Source organism: Triturus cristatus, chromosome 1_2, assembly GCF_964204655.1.
Source record: "Triturus cristatus chromosome 1_2, aTriCri1.1, whole genome shotgun sequence".
Lineage (NCBI taxonomy): Eukaryota > Metazoa > Chordata > Amphibia > Caudata > Salamandridae > Triturus > Triturus cristatus.
In genome coordinates this window covers 1140349597-1140370411 of record NC_140580.1, presented here as the reverse complement: position 1 = coordinate 1140370411, position 20815 = coordinate 1140349597, and the positions used below count along the sequence as shown (strand labels likewise).

The following is a 20815-nucleotide window of genomic DNA, read 5'->3' as shown; positions in this document are numbered from 1 at the left end:
TGTGCATTGGTTCAAAGGGCGGACCCATTAGACGTGTAAGAACCAAATTTAGATTCCATACAGGGGAAGGTGGTGCCCTGGGAGGAATTACTCGTTTAAGGCCTTCCATGAAGGCTTTAATAGCGGGCACTCCGAAGAGTGATAAATGCTGCCTGTTTTGTAGATAGGCAGCGATCGCTGCTAGGTGTAGGCGTATGGATGAATATGCCAGGTTACACCTGTGAAGATGGAGCAGATAGCATATTATGTGCTGTATGGATGCATCTAGAGGGTTGATTGTATTGTTACGGCAGTAAATTACGAATCTTTTCCACTTTGCGGCATAGCATGCTCTAGTGGTAGGACGTCTGGCTTCCATGATGATGTTCATGCAATCAGGGGGAAGGTTAAGGTATCCGAATTCTAGGATTTCAGGAGCCAGATCGCCAGGTTGAGCTGAGCTGGGTCCGGGTGCCTGATTTCTCCATGGTTCTGGGTTAGGAGGCATGGGGATAGATGCAATTTTTGATGTGGTACCACTGACAGTTGTAGTAGCGTGGTGTACCACGGCTGCCTGGCCCACGTCGGAGCTACCAGAATGAGTGTGAGGGAGTGCTGTTGTAGCTTCCTGACCACTAATGGAATTAGTGGGAGAGGTGGAAAGGCGTATGCAAATCTGCCTGACCAGTTCATCCATATCGCATTGCCCTTGGACAATGGGTGTGGGTATCTGGCGGCGAAGCTTGGGCATTTTTTGTTTTCGTGGGTGGCGAAGAGGTCTATCTGAGGATGCCCCCACTGTTGGAAGAATGGGTGAAGAACTTGTGGATGCAGTTCCCATTCGTGTAGTTGTTGTGTTTGTCTGCTGAGCAGATCTGCCATGGTGTTTTGTACGCCTGGAACGTGCTGTGCCAGGAGAAAGATGTTTTGGGGAATTGCCCATCTCCATATGCTCTGGGCTAAGCGGGAGAGCTGGGGAGAGTGTGTCCCCCCCTGTTTTTGTATATAATACATCGCAGTCATATTGTCTGTGCGAATGAGGACTGCTTTGCCCGAAATCTGTTTTTGGAAAGATTTTAGGGCTAGAAAGATCGCCAAGAGCTCCAGGTGGTTGATGTGGAGCGATTTTTGCTGTGGCGTCCATAGACCTTGCATGGTGAGGTGTAGGAGGTGCGCTCCCCAGCCGGAGAGCGATGCGTCCGCTGTTAGAATCACCTGAGGAACCGGGTCCAGGAACGGCCGCCCTTTGGAAAGGTTTGTGGTGTTCCACCACTGCAGAGAGTGATGTGTGCGGCCGTCCACCAACACCAGATCCGTCAGCTGACCCTGGGCCTGGTTCCACTGTTGTGCTAGGCACTCTTGAAGTGGACGCATGTGGAGTCTTGCATGGGGCACTATGAAGATGCAAGACGCCATCATTCCTATGAGCTTCATAAACACTCTTGCTGGAAGAGAGTGTTGAGGAAGGAATGTTTTGCGTAAGGCTTGAATGCTTGTGATTCTGGCTGAGTTTGGATAGGCAATACCCTTGGAGGTGTCTATAGTGGCCCCGAGATATTGCTTTGTGTGAGATGGTATGAGGTGGGACTTTTGGTAGTTCACCGTGAAGCCTAGCTGGTGGAGCAGTTGGATGGTGCTGTTTGTATGCTGCACACATTGGTCGTAGGACGCGGCTTTTATCAGCCAGTCGTCCAGGTAAGGGAAGACGTGAATGTGTTGACGTCTGAGGTGTGCTGCTACTACTGCTAGGCATTTGGTAAACACCCGCGGTGCGGTGGTGACCCCGAAGGGGAGAACCGTGAATTGGTAATGTTGCCCGTCCACCACGAACCTGAGGTATTTCCTGTGAGAGGGGTGTATTGGAATGTGAAAGTATGCGTCTTTCAGATCCAAGGTTGTGAGAAAGTCTCCCTGGCAGAGGAGTGGGAGGACTTGCTGTAGGGTGACCATGTGAAAATGGTCTGAGTGTATGTAGGCATTTAGAGGCCGGAGGTCGAGAATGGGTCTGAGGGTCCCGTCTTTCTTTGGTATTAAGAAATATAGGGAGTAGACCCCTAGATTTTGTTGATTGACGGGGACCTGCTCTATAGCGTGTTTTTGGAGGAGTGAGAGTACCTCTTGTTTGAGCAGTGTGGAATGTTCTTGAGACATTGGACGGTGCCTTGGTGGGATATTGGGTGGGGTAGATGTTAGTTCGAGACAGTACCCTGACCGAATGATTTGGGTTACCCATTTGTCCGATGTTATGGACTCCCATACGTGGATAAAGTTTTGTAGTCTGCCCCCGACCGGAGTGGAATGGTCTGGGGGGAGCGGAGGGGAGTCATTGTGCGGGGGGGGTGGCAGAACGGGTGTTGTTGGTTTTGCCCCTGCCCTTATTGTTGTTACCCCTGTAACCACCTCTCTGATTGCCCTTTGAAAAGGTATTTTGAGGAGGGGACTTGTAGGAGGTAGAGGCGTTATCGGTGGAGGAGCCTCTGCCTGTGCCACGAAAGGACGAGCGTCGAAAGGAACGTTTGGAGGCTTGTGTTTGGAGTGCCCCCATAGACTTTGCTGTGTCTGTGTCCTTTTTCATCTTTTCCAGCGCTTCGTCTACCTTTGGCCCAAAGAGTGTTTCCTGGTCAAAGGGGTGATTGAGTATGGATGCCTGGACTTCAGGCTTGAAACCTGAGATCCTGAGCCAGGCGTGGCGACGAAGCAGGACACTGGTATTTATGGCCCTAGAAGCAGTGTCGGCTGCATCGAGGGCACACTTAATGGAGGTGTTTGTAATTAGTTTACCCTCCTGTATCAGGTCATGAGCCTTGTGCTTGTATTTTTCTGGAAGGTGCTGCATAAGAGCCTCTAGTTCGTCATAGTGTGCTCTATCATATCGCGCAAGCAGTGCTTGTGTGTTTGCAATGCGCCACATGTTTGCAGCTTGGGAGGCGGTGCGTTTACCAGACGCGTCCAGAAGTTTAGATTCTTTGTCTGGCGGTGGGGCATCTCCTGAGGATTGGGAGTTAGCCCGCTTTCTAGCTGTGGAGACAACTAGGGAATCTAGGGGAGCAGGGCCCTTGATGTAAGCAGGGTCTGTGGGTGCCGCCTTATACTTCTTCTCTATTCTAGGGTTCAGTACTCTGGCTCTGACAGGGTCTTTGAACACCTCTGTAGCGTGCTTGGTGACACCCTTAAGCATGGGTAAAATGGAAGTGGATTTGTCTTGTATATCAAATGTATCCAGTAGGAAGTCTTCTTCTACTGGTTCACTGTGCATGTCCACCCCATGGTAGTGTGCTGCTCTCTGCACTAAATGGTGAAACCCTAAGGAGTCCTCTGGAGGAGACGGTCTTGATGGGTATAAGTCGTCCTGAGGTACATTGGGTATATCAGGGTTATTGTAATCCTCCCATGGATCTGGGGTCCCTGGTGGAGTGGGATCCATTGGGGCGTCCGCCGGGTAATTGTCCGGATCCCCATCATCCGGATCTGGGGATGGGGTCGGATCGTAGTGAGGTACAGGTGGCGGAGACCTGTGAGGTGGAGGTGGTGGAGGAGGTGGAGGGGGTAGGGGAGGCGGTAGTGGGGAGGGCACTCTGAGGGGAGAAGTAGCAGAGTCCTTCCTTTTGGGTGGAGGAGGAGGAGCCGGAGCATCAAGGCGTCTTTTCTTGGTAGTTAAAGTCAAAAGCCCAGTCTTAGGATCTTTGGACAAAGTCTTTTGTAAAGGGTCTGGTGTAAACAGAGCCAATGGTGTCGAGTCGTCTGTCGGCACCGGTGATTTCGGAACCGGGGGTTTCGATGGTCTGTGTGCGCCATGCTTTTTTGAGGTCTCCGGGTGTTTCGGCGTCGAATGATGTTTCGGCGCCGGAGCATCGGTGCCGACAGATTTGTGTTTGTGTTTGGTCGGCACCGAGTGTCCAGGCTTCGGCACCGGTGGTTTCGGAGTCGAGCTGGATTTTGCAGTCTTCGGTGCCGGATGCTGTTTTTCGGCACCGGGTGTCGGCTGGCTCGATCCCGAGCTGCCATGAGACTTTGGGAGCTTCGACACCGGGCCCGAAGGTGGGGTGATCGAAGTTTTGGTTTTGGTTTTGCCCAGGCCGGCAGGCGAGGGAGTAACCTGAGTCTCTTTGGTTTTCGGCGTGGGGGTAGGAGGGGGCATATTACTCACGGCCCGCTGCGCTGGTGTAATGTCCTCCACGTCGGAGTCGTCGGCCTCGGAAGCGCTGACGACGTCTTCCTCCTGTTCGGTGTGTGTTTGCCCCGAAGCTTCGGCGTCGTCTCCGAAGATGTCCGGTGGAGCTGCGGAGGATGAGTGCGCCATGGTGCGTCGAGCTCTTCGATCTCGGATGGTCTTCTTCGATCGAAAAGACTTGCAGGCGGGGCAGTCTCTAGCCTCGTGTTCCGGAGAGAGGCAAAGGTTACACACCTGATGGAGGTCGGTGTGGGGAAATTTAGACCCACATTTTGGGCACTTTTTGAACGGAGTCCTTTCCATCGGCCGGGACCGGAGTCGCGGAGGGCCCGAAGGCCGGTGTCGATGAACGGGATGGAGAAAGTGCCGCTTCGAGAGATGAAGATGATGAAGGAACTCGAAGAATCGAGGATTTTCCGTCGAGGCTGGAACCGTAGAAGTTCGAAGCCGGAGCACGAAGTATCACATCCGAGCCCGATGGCGGAAAAAAACAATCTGAGGATGGAGCCGAAGCCCATGCGCAGTACGGACCGAAGGAGGAGTCACCAAACTCGTGACTTCCAAAGACTGTCCAAGAAGAAAAACAAACTGCAAACATCCGGGCCCAACACCAGATGGCGATCTATGCTAAGTGTGCAATCTGCAGCTCATATGCCTCGAACACAATGTTTTTTCAAGCCCAAGCCAGAAACGTTAGAGGGCCACAGTAGATTTCCAGCAGTATCGGCAATAGCTGGTGGGCACCATTAGGGCTCTGAGTTGAGTTGTGAAAACAGTAGATTTACTTCCATACCCGAGACACGTCTATGGCGCAAATATCCGTGCGATCTCCAAGCACAAGATCCTCAACAGATCCCAAGCAGGGCTCCATTACCAGTGTCCCAATGCATGGTCGACATGTTAATATGATCAAGCATTGCCCTGCTGACTAGCGATTTGTATTCTTGTTGCGCTATCACGACAAAGACTTACATCTGTTTGAGTAGAGACTGAATGTAAGAGTGAATTTTGAATTCCGCCTTTTTACTGAAGTCCCTCGCCCAGTCCAAAGAAGTTCTACTCCCAACAGGGTGGGCTTTACTGGGAGAAGGTGCATTATCATCTTAATTTTGATGAAGCAATCTTGTCTCCATCCATCAGTCCAGTGAGAAGGCCCTATATTATACAGGTCAACTCTTTCGGGCATTAATCCCACCATAAACAAATAAAAAAACAGTACTCAATCATTTTCCCTGAGAACGGCTCCCTAATCCTTCATTTACACCCAAAAGCAATCGCCATTCCCAAAAGTGTAAAAGTTACAAAATATATAATTTCTGTGCAAGGGTTTAACTTGATGTAATACAGCACACTGAGTGCTCCTTGAAAGATGCAGTCCACGAATGGTCGCAGCTTAAGGCATTTTGTGCCCTCGATGATGCCTGTCCCCAGTTCACTTATTTATTCAGAGTTTGAGCCCTTTTTCTCTGGATTTCTCACTTGTTTCTGATAGCTTCATGGTTCTTCTCAACAGCCATAAAACGCTTCTTCTTGAGGACAACCGGTGACCCAATACCATTGTCCCACAGGTACTCTGAGGATAAGATCTTGGTGGGTTTATGGTGTAAAAAGTATTTGTTTAAATAGCTCTCGTCATGCCAGATGGCCTCAATGCCTTTATCTTTGTCACGCATCATGGCTTTGTGGCACTGGCCGGTGAGTTGATAGACTTCTCTTACTGAGCCTCCAAAAAAGCCCCCAGCATAATAAAAATCCCCTTCTTCTCCCGGGATGCAGGCTTCAGACTGCGGCCTACGCTCGTAAGTGAAATGCTGGCGCTGACCCCAGTAGAAACCTGGGTGGAGAGTCCCAAACCTTTCGCTCAGTATTTCCACTCCAACGCAGTCGGTGAACTTCATGTCCACGTCCACCGACACAATGTAGTCCACCTCGTTGATGAAGGTCTCCCTGGAGGCATTGTGGATCATTTCCATGCGCCTCATGGTCACCTCCTGCCACCTCTTGTACCCCAAGACCTCGATGATGACCAGCCTCCGTCCAGATGCCAGTGTGATCTCGGGTATCTGATCAGGCCGGTCCGTGAACACATAATAGTTCACTTTGTGCCCCACCATGAAGAACTTCTCTGCTGTCTCAATAAAGTGCTGGAGAAAGACAGTATACCTGAATAAAGAACAAAAGGATGTAGATAAGCACACAATCAGCAGGTCCTGGGTCCAAAATGGTACCCACAATACGTGAAGTTCAAACACCTCAACAACTTCAAGATTCATTGACTTACTTTCTTGCATTGTTAAAGGTCAAAAACAGCTGTATTCACATGTTTACGCTGTTCCTAACACATAATACAATTATATTCCTAATGTGCACAATTTAATATAGTTTTCCTATACATATATTTGTTCACAGAAAAAGCACAGCCACCTATGACAACATTGAGGGCATTTCTGTTGCAGATACTTGATGTGGCTCCAGGACCTCATTAAGTCCACATCAGACCAATACATATCAGTCAAACATTCTTTTGAAGCCACAGTTGGAGAGTTATCTTCTCACATCAACCACTAGTAGTGGCATATTTGAAAGCTATTGGTTTGACCTACACAAAAGATGGTCTACATTGATGGTGTACATTGTTTTGACTTTGGCCCATACCAGCCCTTCTAACAGCATGATTAGACTAGACCGTAGCCTTTGAGAAGATCTTACACTTTTTCGAATATTCTGAACACAGACAACCTGATTCACACAGCTAAACGTACACTGTTGTGTAAGCTTACGATTGTTCACTATTCACAGAGCTATTTTACTAGTAGTATCTTTATGACTGCGGAGTCTCCGCACATAAAAAGATAGGAAAGTTCTATCTGTTCAAGTGCGGAGACTCTGCAGTCGTTAAGATACCTCTAATAAAATGTATTTTCTTTGTGAATTACAAACAATTTTAAACTTACACTGAAGTGTCAATTTACCTTTGTGAATCAGGCCCCTAGGTGACATACCCTAGACACAACTTTAAGCTACAATTGGTACCCTATCCACCTTTAGGCATCCTAGTTGTAGACCTTCCTAGATCCTACTTGACACTGTACTGAATATGTTTTTTGTGACCATGGTTTAGTTTCCATGAAATAATGTCCAGGGTTAACAGGGGATATCAACCCAGTTTGGTTTCTGACTAGCCCTTATACAAAACATGAACTGCATTATGAATTGGAAGCACTTAAACTCTGCCTATACTTGCTATGTAATATACTTGGATTTCAAACATATTTATTTGTTATTTATTTTTGAGGATTTATATAATGCAAATGTGACCCAAATGGTATAAGAATGCCTTACATGAAAATAGTTACTAGTGCATGTAAACAGTTCACATCAGCACTGTGTCTAAGTTATATAACAACAGCAAAGCAAGTGCAATATTTCCCTCTCAGGTACTGCTGAGAGTCCTGCTTTTTGAATATAATTGTGACTTCTGCGCGTTCATGCACAGTCCCAACTGACGACTGAGGTCGTCTAATACAGTAAGCAGGCACTGTAGCGCCTCCACAAGGTTTAGCAAGTACACAAGCAGATCATCTGCGTTTAGGGATGCAAGGTGTTTCACTGCTCCCAACTCACTAGCTCAATCTGCCAGAGAGTGTCAGAGCTGGCAGGGCAATGGTTTGTCCGCCAAGGCGTAGAGCAGAGTGGACAGTGGACACCCCTGCTGCATGCCTCCTTCCAGTTCCAATTCAGACGCTATGCATCCATGTGCTTTCTCCCTGGTGACAGGGTTAGTGTATAGTAGTTTAGCCATTTCAATACAACAGGCCACTGTTCATGGCCTACTTTACCTCAAACATGTAAAACCAGAACAAAGTGTCTCTGCGGTCCGTCTGAGGGCTCATTACTCCATTCTCTTCTTGATGCATCCCTGTGAATTTGATTGTTCCTTCCTCCTGCAGAGCTCCTTCTTCTGTGCCACAGGCTGAATTCCTTGTGATTCATTACAACTCACATTTTGGAGAAGCTGGTACGCTCAGAGTAATGATCACGCACTTGCTCCTCATTCTAATATGCTGTGTGGTAGGAACAGAATTAGTCAGACTCTACCCTTGTCTGTTGTATGTGTTTACCTGCATTATCATCACTAGAAAATCCCTGTGTCTGCTGTCTGATTTACAGGTTCTTCTTTGTGCTGCTGACCAGTCCTGTTCTCCTCTACATCTGCTTAGAATCACCTCTGCAAATCAGACTCCCCATACTTGCCCAGATGATACTTTCTGTGTAGCCACTTAGAGCTAGCCAGATGTTTCACTGTTAAAGCTTGGAAATATCATCTAATTTCATTGTTGTTCCTTTTGGTTGACTGATAGATTACTAGCTCCAGTCCAAACTGGACTCTGGTGTAAATCCCTTGCAAGCCACGGCACAGTAAATCAGTAAGATCAAAGAGTATTTGGAATTAACTCACCAGGAAACACATTTCTGATTATTAAAGTTAAAGAGATAAGCACTTCAAGCACGTCCAATGCTGTTTCTTACTGTCAAGGAGCAATAGGCAGAATAAGTACTTCTCATAATTTAATGACCATATTATCTGCTCTGGAATCTCCTATTTTAGCTCCACCCAAAAAATATACAGGAGATCTTTAAGTCCTTCCTTTCCAGGTGCAGATTACATATTGTGGCCAGTGCCATGCACTTTCACATAGATCAAGCAAAGATGGCGTTTATTCTGAATTAACTATCTAAAGATGCATTGCAGTGGGCAATACCACTATCTAATGGGAACAGCTTTGTTGTTAAATAGATGTAAAGATTATATTCTATCGTTTTCAGCTATTTTAGGGCACTGTCAGACTATACAGAAAGAGGATACTGGAATTCAACTCTGACACAAGGCTCTACAGGTCATGGGCATTATATGTCGTTTTCAAGAACTTAATGCCGAGGTTGCTTGGAAAGATGAGACAGCCCTAGAAGCCCTTTATCAAGGATCATGGTAAGAAATAAAGGATTCCCTGGCTTTCGTAATTAATAGTCCCACACCCCTTTCTGCTTTCATTGATTTAACTGTACAAATTGAAGCACAGATCCGTAATTGTAGAGTAGAACTGAGAAGAGATGGCGTGGCTCATAAAATTTCATGAAGTTTACATACCACTGACAGAAAAGGGAAAGACTAATTTCGGAGCAGCAGAAACCATGGAGATTGGAAATGTGTAATGCCCTATTAAGAGAATAAAAAGAGTGCAGAAGAAAAGAGGTGGTTTGTTTATAGTGTGGTCAAGGTGGTCATTATGTACTTAAGTGTCCCCAATTACATGTAAACAAACAACACCAACCTTGAGGGGAAATCTAGGATTAGATTTCATGAATAATGTGAGAGTTGCCTGTGAAACAACAGATGTTTATCTTCCTCTTCCCCCTACGCACCTTTGATGATCCTTTGCCAGTTATAGTACTAATGGACTCATGGAGCAAGCTGCATTTTTATGTACACCTCTTTTTAGAGAACCCTGAAAATTCTTTTAAAACAAAAGAACGAGTCTGAAGCAGTTCTCAAAGCTAATGGTAAGTCCCTAATGTCAGGAGAAACTAATGTTTAAATTCCATGTTTGACCATGACTACAGAAGAGGGACAGATGGAATCCCTTGTATTTGATTTGTTAGATTCTCCTAGTTAAGCACTAATACTGAGTACGCCTTGCTTAAGAGTGTATAGCCCCCAAACAGGTTAGTATAAGGAAGTTGTACATCTTACAGCAAAGTGTGGTAGTCAAAGTAATTATATCTAGATCATAGATCACTCAGTAAGTCCCTAATGTGTTGTTCCAAGACGCCTTCTTCTGAGGACATACAGATATCCGTGGATTACAAGAAATTCATAGGATCATTAATAAAAAAAGAAGCAGATACATTACCATCAAATCTTGTAATTATTGTCACATTGGCCTAAATCCTGGGCATTGATTCCACATGGAAAAGGCAAGCCCTGATGGTAAAAGAGAATTCAATATTGATGAGGAAATAGCAGGAGGTGTTTATATGCCATTCATCATCTCCTTTTGAAACTCCTATTTTTTTCATTCTGAAACATGGTAGGGAATTCCGACTATGTGTGGATTTTAGGGAGGCATATGCTGTTATCATGAGGAATATGTATCCTTGACCATTATTCTCTGTTCTGTTAGACCAAGTGCTAACAAACAAGCTGAGAGGAGCTAATTATTGAGTCCATATGAGGGAAGGTAATGAGTAGAAAGCTGCCTTTATGGGCATTTTGAATATTATTTCAGTTGACAGCAGAAAAAAAGGAGCCTTTGTAGCCTGGAAAGCTTCCTTCACTTCAGCTCATACCCTACAACATCTAAGCCTACCCTTCCTTTTATTTGTTAATCAGATGCTTCTTGCAGTGTCCTTGCCATCGTCCAGTCTCAAAGAGAACAAACAAAGGGAATGTTACATTTTGCGTCTTTATTTCATTCACCTTAACTTTGGCCCAGAAAATGTTTCCCCCTCTTTGATCATGAACTTAGTCCATTGTAGATGGTATTTTATACTGGAAACATTAATTAAAAGGGCGGCAGCATAAGAGCATAGTTTTGACGGATCATAAAATTTTGGAATACATCAAGTGCAGGAAATATACTAATGCAAGACATGAAAGGTGGGGCTTTTTTCTCATAATTTGAATATGAGATCACATATGGACCTGCTCGAGGTCATGGAAAGACAGATGGCCTTTATAGGCAAAAGCAACCAGAGGATCAAATCATTCCAGGTAACCGTTTAATATTACATATGCATTCAGAGTGTATCAATGAAGCAAATACATTTGTACATGGGTAAGGAAACAATAATAACTGGTGAATCCGAAAAAAACTAATGGAACAGGATTCTGAAAGAAGCATCAAAAATCAATTGTTATATCAATAAGATTGATGGTACGTTCCAAACAGAGTTACAAAAATGTGTCATAAAATGAGGGCTGGAGCCACACCGGAATTAGAATTTTTTTAAATTTATTACAACGCATCAATTGGTGGTCCCATGTGTTTAAATTTGCCCGTGTATGTTTGAAAGAGATTGTACATTAACACAGATTACCAAGACGTATTGCTATTGACCAAGGGGCACAGTTTATTCCCCACTTTTGGATTCTTTGTTAACACTACTGGGCACAGTCAATCAGTTATCATCCTCACACAGATGGGTCGACTCAATTCTTCAAACCAACCCTTGAACAATTGGGTACACTGGATTCCGGTCACAAAATTTGCACGTAATATTTCATTACAAAGTCACTTGGGATATGCACATTTTTTGTTGTACTTTTGGCATTCATATACAAATGTGACCTAAAAGCATTTTACCGCTCCAAAATTCCTGTGGTTAATGAAGGTGCATCAAAAGGCAGATCATGTATTGATTCAAGCAAAGCTTACTTAAAAATGTTGCACTTTTAAATATAGGTCGGCTCCCATTTATTGGTTATCAGACTGTGTCGTTAGTATTAAAGATTTATTTGATTCAATTGAAACAGGTTAAATTTACACCTACATTCTCAGGTCCCTTTTTTGTTCAACAGTTGATGGGGAAAAGGGCAGTGAAGCTTGAAGATTCATTCAGTGGTGCAAGATTCTAAGGGTAAAACCTGCAGCAGCAGCGAGAGCTTCCTCTCCTTCCCCTGTACTGGTTGATGTATCCCCAGATTTCAAAGTTGAAGCTAACCTGGATGGTGAAATTAAAATAGGTCATTCACAGTATTTGGTTAGATGGAAGGGGTATAATTTTCCAAGTACAGCTCGGGATCCTGCGAACTTTGTAAATGCCCCTAGATTGATTAAGACATTTCAATGACTCTTTCCTCAGAAACCAACTACTGTCAGCTGGGTTGGATGTGTAGAGGGGGACACTGTCAGGATTTCTCTACTGCACAGCAATTCTAAGTCAGGTTGGAACAGTCAGAAGGTCTCTGGGATGCCCACTATCCTGTGTTCTCAAGCTGATGCTAGTAGAAGGATGAAGCTTGGTGCCTGTGGTGCACCATATTGAAGCATGGACGCTTAAGAGATACTTTGGGGTGAGCATAAGTAGATGAAGCAGGTGATACAAGACGCCCAGCAGTGTTAGCTTGTTGGCTACAATGCTTAATTCGAGCCGAGTTTTCCGGTACTTGACACCGGCATTTAATTGTTAAAAACTGCACTTATAGCAGTCTGCCATGTATTGGCGCTGTTTGTCTAAATTAGAGGTGGATACAAGAACAGCTGTCTATCATTTCAATATGCACATTTGAAATGGCTAATGCCTGCAGCCCAAGCCATTCTTATAGCTTTTGGGGCCTGGAATAGTCGGACTCCTCACACTTGTGGGATGTGATGGTAGGTGTGTTGGATCTGTAATTGACAGCAGCGGCATGGATAATGGGTGTTGCAATCTGCAATAGCCTCCTGACTAAGGCCCTCACACATACGTAAATATATATTTATATATATATATATATTTTTTTTTTACAAATTAAGCACTGTATTTTGTGTCTTGGCGTCCTTAAACGCTCACACCCGACTTGCAGCTGACACTGGGCTCATTGCTGTGTTCTCTTCATGGTGTCGCTGTAACGTTTGTTTCTTCCTCCTTAGGAAATGCTCTTCCTTCTTAATGCTGTGGGAAGGATCCATGTTAGCTTGTGGCGCATTGCATCTTAGAGAAGCTGGTAGGGTCAGAGCAAGTGGCACCACTTGCTCCACATTCTGATGTCTTTGTGACATATGGACGGAATTAGTAGTAGTAGTAGATGATTACGTGCATTATCCCCCCTAGATCATTCCTGTGTTCTTTGTCTATCTGCCAGTGACTTCCTGGTTCCATACAGAACCACCGCTCTGCAATTCCCTCTCCCACTCCCGTTCTTGCCCAGAATATACTTTCTGTGCAGCCATTTAGAGCTTCCCAATAGTTTAGTCGTTGACGCTTGGGAATGTCATTCAGTTATGAGTCAGGAGTAGCACAGATGAGTAGTCTTTTTGCAGCTGGTCCAGGTTTACAGGCGGTTTCTTCTCCTTTTACCTCCATGAAGATGATTCATCTAGTGTGAATAGCTGGTCATCATCCTCCTACCCCGTGTTAAATTAGTGATTCATTCTCCCATTTGTATCTTTTACACATTTCATGTTGTGCTTTTGTACCTCCTCATTCCTGCTGCCACCAATTTGTCTGTTTTTATGCCCCAGTGTTTAGATCAATTTCCCCTAAATCTAGTGCAAGGTGGGGCCCCAGAGGGTGGACCCTCAAGATAGCTTCAATGCCCATCAAAAACTACACTGACGAACAGTCAGTGATATCTTTGCTCCTTTGATTTTGGCTAGTTACACTGCCCCGGGTGGGAGCAGATGATCCTCTTTGAAGGGATCACAGCCGACTGCCGTGTGCCTCCATCCCTACCAGCTCCCTGACGCAGACTCAACAATATGGAGTAACTGGGACCAAAAAAGTAACAGAGTTCAATGTGTTAAAACTCAAACTGTCATTTTTAGCTGGTGGCCTTGTGTTAGGCCACTGGAAGAATTGAATAACATTGGTAATGTTCATCTGCGGACCACAAGTTGCTGTGTGAGTAATCAGTGAGATATTAGACAGGTGACACACACACCAAGATGAAAAAAGACATATACAAGCATCAGGAAGGTAAAAACAGGGCTCTGGATAAAACAAGATACCTTCAATACAACACAGAGACGGTTACTGGCATACATTACTGGTGACTTCAGAGAACAGGCCGATGGCTCATAGGGAAAAGTCCAGCGCGTTTTGGCCAGTATTACTCCCAGTTCAGCTTGCCCTTGAGCAGACTTCGTTCACAAAGTAGTTCCGGGTCACATTGGACAGTAGAGGCATTAAGAGACTAGGATCTATGACCATGAAGTGTGACAACATTGTGTTTAGGTTGTTGTGGCTCCCACTATTCACTCTAGTTCATTCTCCAGAAGTATGTATCCTCCTCTTTGTTATTTCTGGTTGTCTCCTTGGTCCCTCACATTTCACAGCCCTTTCCTGTTCTTTCTTGAACAATTTGTGGACTGGTTGATTTGTGATGTTTGTGTTCCAATCTGCACATTCCAGGAAGTCTCCTGGTCGTCGATGGGCTTCTGTGGACAGTAGTGCCATCGAGTCCTCCAAAGAAAGGTAATTATTTGATCTAAAATGATCTACAGTGATGGGTTGATGAAGGAGACTATCAAGGCCAAAATTGGTAAGTTGCAAGTCCTGCAAAATTCAGCTGAGCAATAAGTTTCTGTTGTTCTAATAATTGCACATATCCACTCCTTTGGTCACAAGCTGACCTGGTTGCCCGTAATTTCTAGAACATATGAAGCGGTGTCTCGCTTCTCGTTGCAGTAAGAGGCTAACATTGGCCGGCAAACATCTGCTCCTTCCCAGCACTTGTGAGCAACCTGTAGAATGACCTGCCCATCAGACAAAGACAGCTGAACCAGCTTCTTACATATTGAGAAGCTCTAATGACTCACCCATTTGAGTGAGTATCTAATTTTATTCTGTTCTTTATCTAGCGCCTTGTTGCTTTGTAGGCGTTTGGGCACTTTACTAATGCAGTGATGGGCTGATTTATTGATCGGAAGACATGCTAAACGCTGGTTATTGACTCAAAGCAGATCTTACAGGAGAAGAGACCTGGGCCACTCTTCTGAATCACCTTACAGCAGTATGGAGCAAGTGCAAGATCACCAGAATCTGGATCATCCTTCTAGAACACTCAGAAGTAAACCCACAACCTCTTAGCAGGTGGAGCTGGAAGCCACCAAAGTAGCGAAGACTGGAGGTGCTCCAACAATGCCAAACTCGCAGGTCGTCCACCTCATTTACAGTTGAGAAACCTCAGGCTTTCTGATGGGAGCCGTCCCTGCTGTTGGAAGTCCTTGGCCCAGTGGTCCATACACTGCACCACCAGGTCACAGCAGCAGGCACTTCTCCTTGGGGCAACCAGCTGCCATTGGTTTTGCTTTTCCGGGATGGTTATGCGCACCAGGACCGCTCGTCATGCAAAGACAGTGAAAATGCATCCGTTGCACCAGTGGTTGCACTTACTGCAAAGAGATCCCCAACAGCCACTCTCCTATATAAAATGTATGTAAAATATATACAAATTGTCCTGGATTTGATAGCATTTGATAGAGGCAGTGAGAGACAGTGAAGGACAGAGAATGAATTGGCGGGAGTAGGAGATAAGCCAAAAGTTGGAGAAAAGGCAAAGTAGAGGGCACCAGGATGGGGAGAAAGACAATGAGAGAACCTGCTCATGTTCTTTTTCTAAATATACTTTATTGATGCTTTTTTTATTACACTTCATAATTACAGAGCACAGATAAAACACACACATTAGAAAACATGTGCACTTTGTCAATTCAATATAAGAAGAATCCATACAAGTATCAAAAGATCGAGAAGAGAAAAAACTAAGACTAAATAATGGCATGTCTACAAAATTAGTATAATTTTGGGTACAAACCCTCAGGCATGCAAACAAATTCATCGATGGATCATAACCAGGGACTTTAATATTTCATTGTTTTGTCCCAACAGGCAGACTCAGAATAAATAAGATGTTGCAGATCATGGTTCAGAGCAGATATTACAAATGGCAAGGTCCTATATACATGTCAATATTAATAATACAAAAATAGAAATTTGCCCTGAACATGTGATTACAATAAAAAGGGGTTACATTTTTTATACTCAAGATCTCTATCAGTATTACATGAAAAAGTAAGAGCCAAAATCGATGCATAACACTTGAACCCAGTTTATCAAATGGCTAAAGTGCTTAAAAACATGTATCATTAAGCCTGTTAACAACAACTGACCCTATCTTGGAGGAGCCCCCAGACTCTTCTACACTTTCTTCTGGCCTTCCTACCTTTGCGCTCGTACAGCGCTGTTTCTAGATTTAACACGGACAGCAAGCCATTGGTGAAAAAAGGTTGCGAATCAAGCCGCCCGAAGCAATACATAATCGGCACACCGCCATGGCGATAAACACTAAAAACTCCCCAGTTCTGATTCCCCCTGTCTCCTGCACCCCTAGGAGCATAGTATGAGGAGTCAACGTAATGCCAACTTTGAGGACATCTCCAAGAAATTTGGAAATCTCTAGGCTAATTGCATCTAAGCCCGGGCATGTACAAAACATGTGGACCAAATCTGCTTCAGAGCTTTGACATCGTGGACAGCGTATACCAGTAGAATCCCCCTTCACACCAGTAATCTTTGCCGGGGTATGGTATAAATCAAAGATCATTTTGTAGTGATGCGTCTGCAGCCCCACAGAGCAAAGTGAAATGCGGCTAAGCTCCAAAGACTCATAAAAACTGAGATCTGTGGATCCAAGTCTCTTCGGCCATTTATTATTATGTTTTCTAAATCGTCAGGCGTGGAGGAGCCCAAGCACTCATAAATGTGACTAAGTGTGCATTCCTCCGTTCCCACTAACAGTTCCATCAAATAGCTTTGGAGAATCCATTCTGACCACCACCTTTCCTTTGCAGGAAATCACGTATCTGCAAATATGTTTTAAAAATTGATTTAAATCAAATCTGGCATGAAGCTCCTCAAATGTTACAATGTTGAGTACTTGATAAAAATCCCCTGCTTTTGATAGCCCGTGCCCTTCCCATCTAAGTAAACAGGCATCATGAAAAATGTTTGTGAGTAGCGGCTTCCTCTGGAGAAGAGTATAGAGGTTAAACCTGCCCAAACCCATCTTTTTCCGCCAGACTCTGGACGCAGAAAAGAAGGCCGCCTTGATCTTGTTGGATCTCTCGGTGGCCTTCGACACTGTTAACCATAAGATCTTAATTGGTAGAATAGCGGAGCTGGGATTCCAAGACAATGCCATTACCCTACTGTCTTCATATTTAGCAGACTGGGGGCAGAAGCTTCCTGTTAGGAACAGCGAAAACCTGGAACCGTCTACAGATTCAGATAAAAAACAGCACATCAATCATGTCATTTAGAAAGTTATTGAAAGCTTGGTTATTCGCCAACTGAAATGCCAAAATTTCCAGGGTCGCCAAAAAGTTCAGTACTCCTGCCTACTCTAGCGCCAAGACGCCCTTGGCCATACGTTGCGCTTTACAAGTCTATAAATCAAATCAATCAAATCAGACAGCGCAAAGCTTAAAGGCACACTTTAAGCACCAGAGCCTTGTAGCAAACCTTTTTGTAATAACTAGGTTCCACCAATTCCAACAAGCAGCCCTTGGCACTTGTTCAAACTTGCAGCTCATAAATAGAAGGTACAAACTTCTCAGGCCCTTGACCCCCCCCACATCCTTCCCCAAAAGTGGCCACACATTTTTTAAAGTGGTGGCGAGTTGATATAACTTAAAACTTGGGATGGCCCAACTCCCTATCTCCCTAGGAAGACATAAAAACTTGATTGCCCTCAAAATCTTGAAACCATAGCATTCATTTTTTAAATCAGAGTTTCGAATTCGAGAGGAATAGCCCGAAAGAGGTACAAAACCTTTGGCAGGAATAGTATTTTGACAAATGTAAATTGTTTAATCTCTCAAGATCCAGTTTAGCTTTCCCAATGATCGAGGCAATGTTTACATCTACAGTCTGATCTACATCTGCGCTGATACTAATTCCCAAGTATATCGCGCGGTCACCACCTGCACATCCTAAATTGAAGCTTGCCCATTCAAACAAGTTGTGTTTTATTTCTACTAAGCGAATAACCCGAAAACTTGCCAAATTTGGCGGCATCTTCCTCAACTGCACGCAAAGCCGAGTTGGGATTACAGGTTACAAGTGCAATGTCATCTGCGTAAGCTATGATTTTTGTCTCCCATCCATGTTGCCGCAGAGGTACTATGGCTGCATTTTTTTTTGTAAAACATTTTTATTGGCATTTATAAACAGTTACACACTTAGGCACAGGCGATAGCGCTATTATCATATAGGCTTAAATAACATGAGCGCCCATTCGCATCCCTTTCGGTCTACTATGGCTGCATTTTATTCAAGCGTTGATGTATGGCGTGAAGAGCAAAGGGGAACAAGGGCACCCCCTACCTTGTGCCTCTTTCAGTGTAGATTGGTCCTGATTGACCCCCCATCATCTGCAGCCGGGCTACTGGTCTATAATGTATTGCCTGCACAGCTTTAATATACCACGTGCCAAGTCCGAATGAGCCCATACCTTTCCAAAGATTATCCCAGGCAGCCCTGTTGAATGCTTTTTCTGCATCCACCTGGGCTACCGCCATGGGCTCGGCCAATATGGCAGTTGCATCAAAAAGCGTGAACACCCTACGAATATGGTTTGTGGTGCCCCTCCCGGGGATAAAGCCATGCTGTTTGGTGGAGACCTCGATAATACGGCCCAGGCGTATTGCTAAGATTTGGATTGATTAAGTAGTTGGACAAAATGATCTAGAATTGTGTGAAGCTATCCCTTTCTTTAAAAAGACTATGATGTTAGCCACGGACTATGATTTGGGGGCTCTATGTCCTTTCTGCACCTGAAGGAAGAACTCCATCAGATCTGTGCATAGCCCCATCAAAAAAACCTTATAAAATTCCAATGCATTCTGATACGTATCCATGGCCTTACCAGAAGGGAGGTCTTTGAGTGTGGTCTGAATTTCATTAAGAAAGACACACACAGAGAGAGAGAGTCCCAATTTTCCTAGCTAATTCTCTCCAAGGGCACTAGATCCATATACTGTTTTATTTTTTCCTCCTCCGGCGGTCCCCGAGCCCGGTATAGTCTTTCGTTGTACTCACGAAAAGACTCACAAATGTCCTCAGGTCCGAGACTAGATTGTCCAGACTATTCCTGATTTCGGCAATATCATCTGCTGCCACCTTCTTCCGCGTTCGAACCACTAGAAAGTACCACACACACTGTTAAACGCATAACATTCCTGTCTTGTAGACAGAAATGGTTCCCCCCATCTTTTTAGCTGTGATATAATTAAGCTCTGAGTTTATCATTGCTAACTGTTGCTGGACGATTGATGGGTCAGTCCCATTAGAAATTGCAGAGATAAGATGGGCTTCAGCCATACTGAGTTTCGGTATAGGTCCTTAAGAAGCCATTGAGTGCGTTCTGGCGATTCATGCTGAAACTAAGGGTTTCCACCCCCTGACTCCTGCTTTTGAAAGCATCCCAACTCCCCTCCTCCCAACCCCTCAATTGGGGCACTCCCTCTGTTTGCATTTAAAAACTCAGGAACCCAAGTGCTCATATGTGTAATGTAGTCAGGGTCAGCTAAAAGACCTCTCTTGAAGGACCAACTCTGGGTGGTCCCTGTTCGCCCGGCTAAGGAGAGTTCAATTACCAAAGGGTTATGATCAGAAATAACACACCAGAGTAATTCTATTTGGCACCCCTTGAGTAAATCTTGAGTCAAAAGGAAGCACAAAATCAAGCTGGGCAAAAGAGCCATGGGGGACTGACTAATAGGTGTAGCCAGGATCTGGTGCCTTTAACTTAATCCAGGCAGTCACTAGGCCCAGCTCTCGTTCTAGGCTCCGCAGGTCTCTGAACACCCTTGGTTTGCGACCTGAGTAATCTCCAGTTTGATCATAAGGAGAGCTACCGGATCCATTAATATTGAGATCCCCACATACTACACAAGGAGTGGGCCACGAGGTAATCTCAACTGACAGCACCTAAGGTAGCCAGATCATCCAAGAGTGGGCCATATCTCAAGCACAAAGTGAAGCATCCTGTATTATAACAGTACTCTGTAATTGTCTATCTGCCGTATTTATCTGCAGAGCTACACTTAAAAACATACATCTTACTCGGTGCAAGTATGGCAACACCTCTGTGTGAGAAGGTGGGTTGGTATATGCTGTCCATTAATTAAAGTGGGCACCTTGTACCAGTCCACACGACCCTTATGATGTATGAGGTCAAAGATAACCTTATTGAAAGCTATCCTAGTGGTAGCTATGGAGAGCAGCCTTCAGGCTTAATCTTGAAGGAATGTAAAGCAGCTTGTTTTACCAGAATATTACCTCCTAAATGAAAGCCACAGTGTTTATATAAAAATATGTATTTATTAATATAACTCTCTCTACTAGTCTCTATGGAAGACTAGGGCTAAAGCAGACAATACGGAATCAATAGAACATTCGTAAATAGCACAATACACAGCGGGCTCCAGGGGGAGACTGAACCATAACCTAAACAAATGGGATAAGAACAGCAACTTAACTAGACACAGTGCTTAGAGCAGGTAAAATCGCTGGGACCCCAAGGAACAACCCAGCGGAGTGACACAGGGAGCCCACGGAGGACGGGTGCAGTGAGGAAACACAGACGCGTACTCCGTGAAACTCTATGGGAAAGTCGCGGTTGGAAAATTACAAGTTAAGGACACTCCTAAGAGGACTTCGAGCAAACCCTTTGCAACTTAGGAGGTTCTAAAGCCAACCCACCAGTGAGTACCGAGGTACCTGTGTTACCTATCCCAGAGGAGCCGGGTGCATAGGTGTCAAGTGGTGTCGGAAACCTTTGTCGTTTTCAGTGGAGAGCTGCAAAGAAGTACTGCTGCCAGGAAGGCGAAGAGTGTCCTGTGGAATCCAAGCCTGGATTCAAGGTGAGAGGAACCTGAAGGCAGAGGGGACAGTGTCTGG

The 20815-nt window shown here is 44.8% G+C and overlaps 1 protein-coding gene across 1 annotated transcript in view; it reads right to left on the bottom strand.

Annotated features, from left to right (window-relative positions):
- Window positions 1–4745: 4745 nt before the first annotated feature.
- The window catches only part of LOC146868864 (histo-blood group ABO system transferase-like), a 598861-nt gene continuing 582791 nt past the window's right edge, over window positions 4746–20815 (bottom strand). Inside the window, exon 6 of the mRNA XM_085613882.1 lies at window positions 4746–6313. Within this exon, the coding sequence (XP_085470008.1) occupies window positions 5626–6313 (688 nt within the window). The 3' untranslated portion in view covers window positions 4746–5625. The remainder of the gene's footprint in view (window positions 6314–20815) is intronic.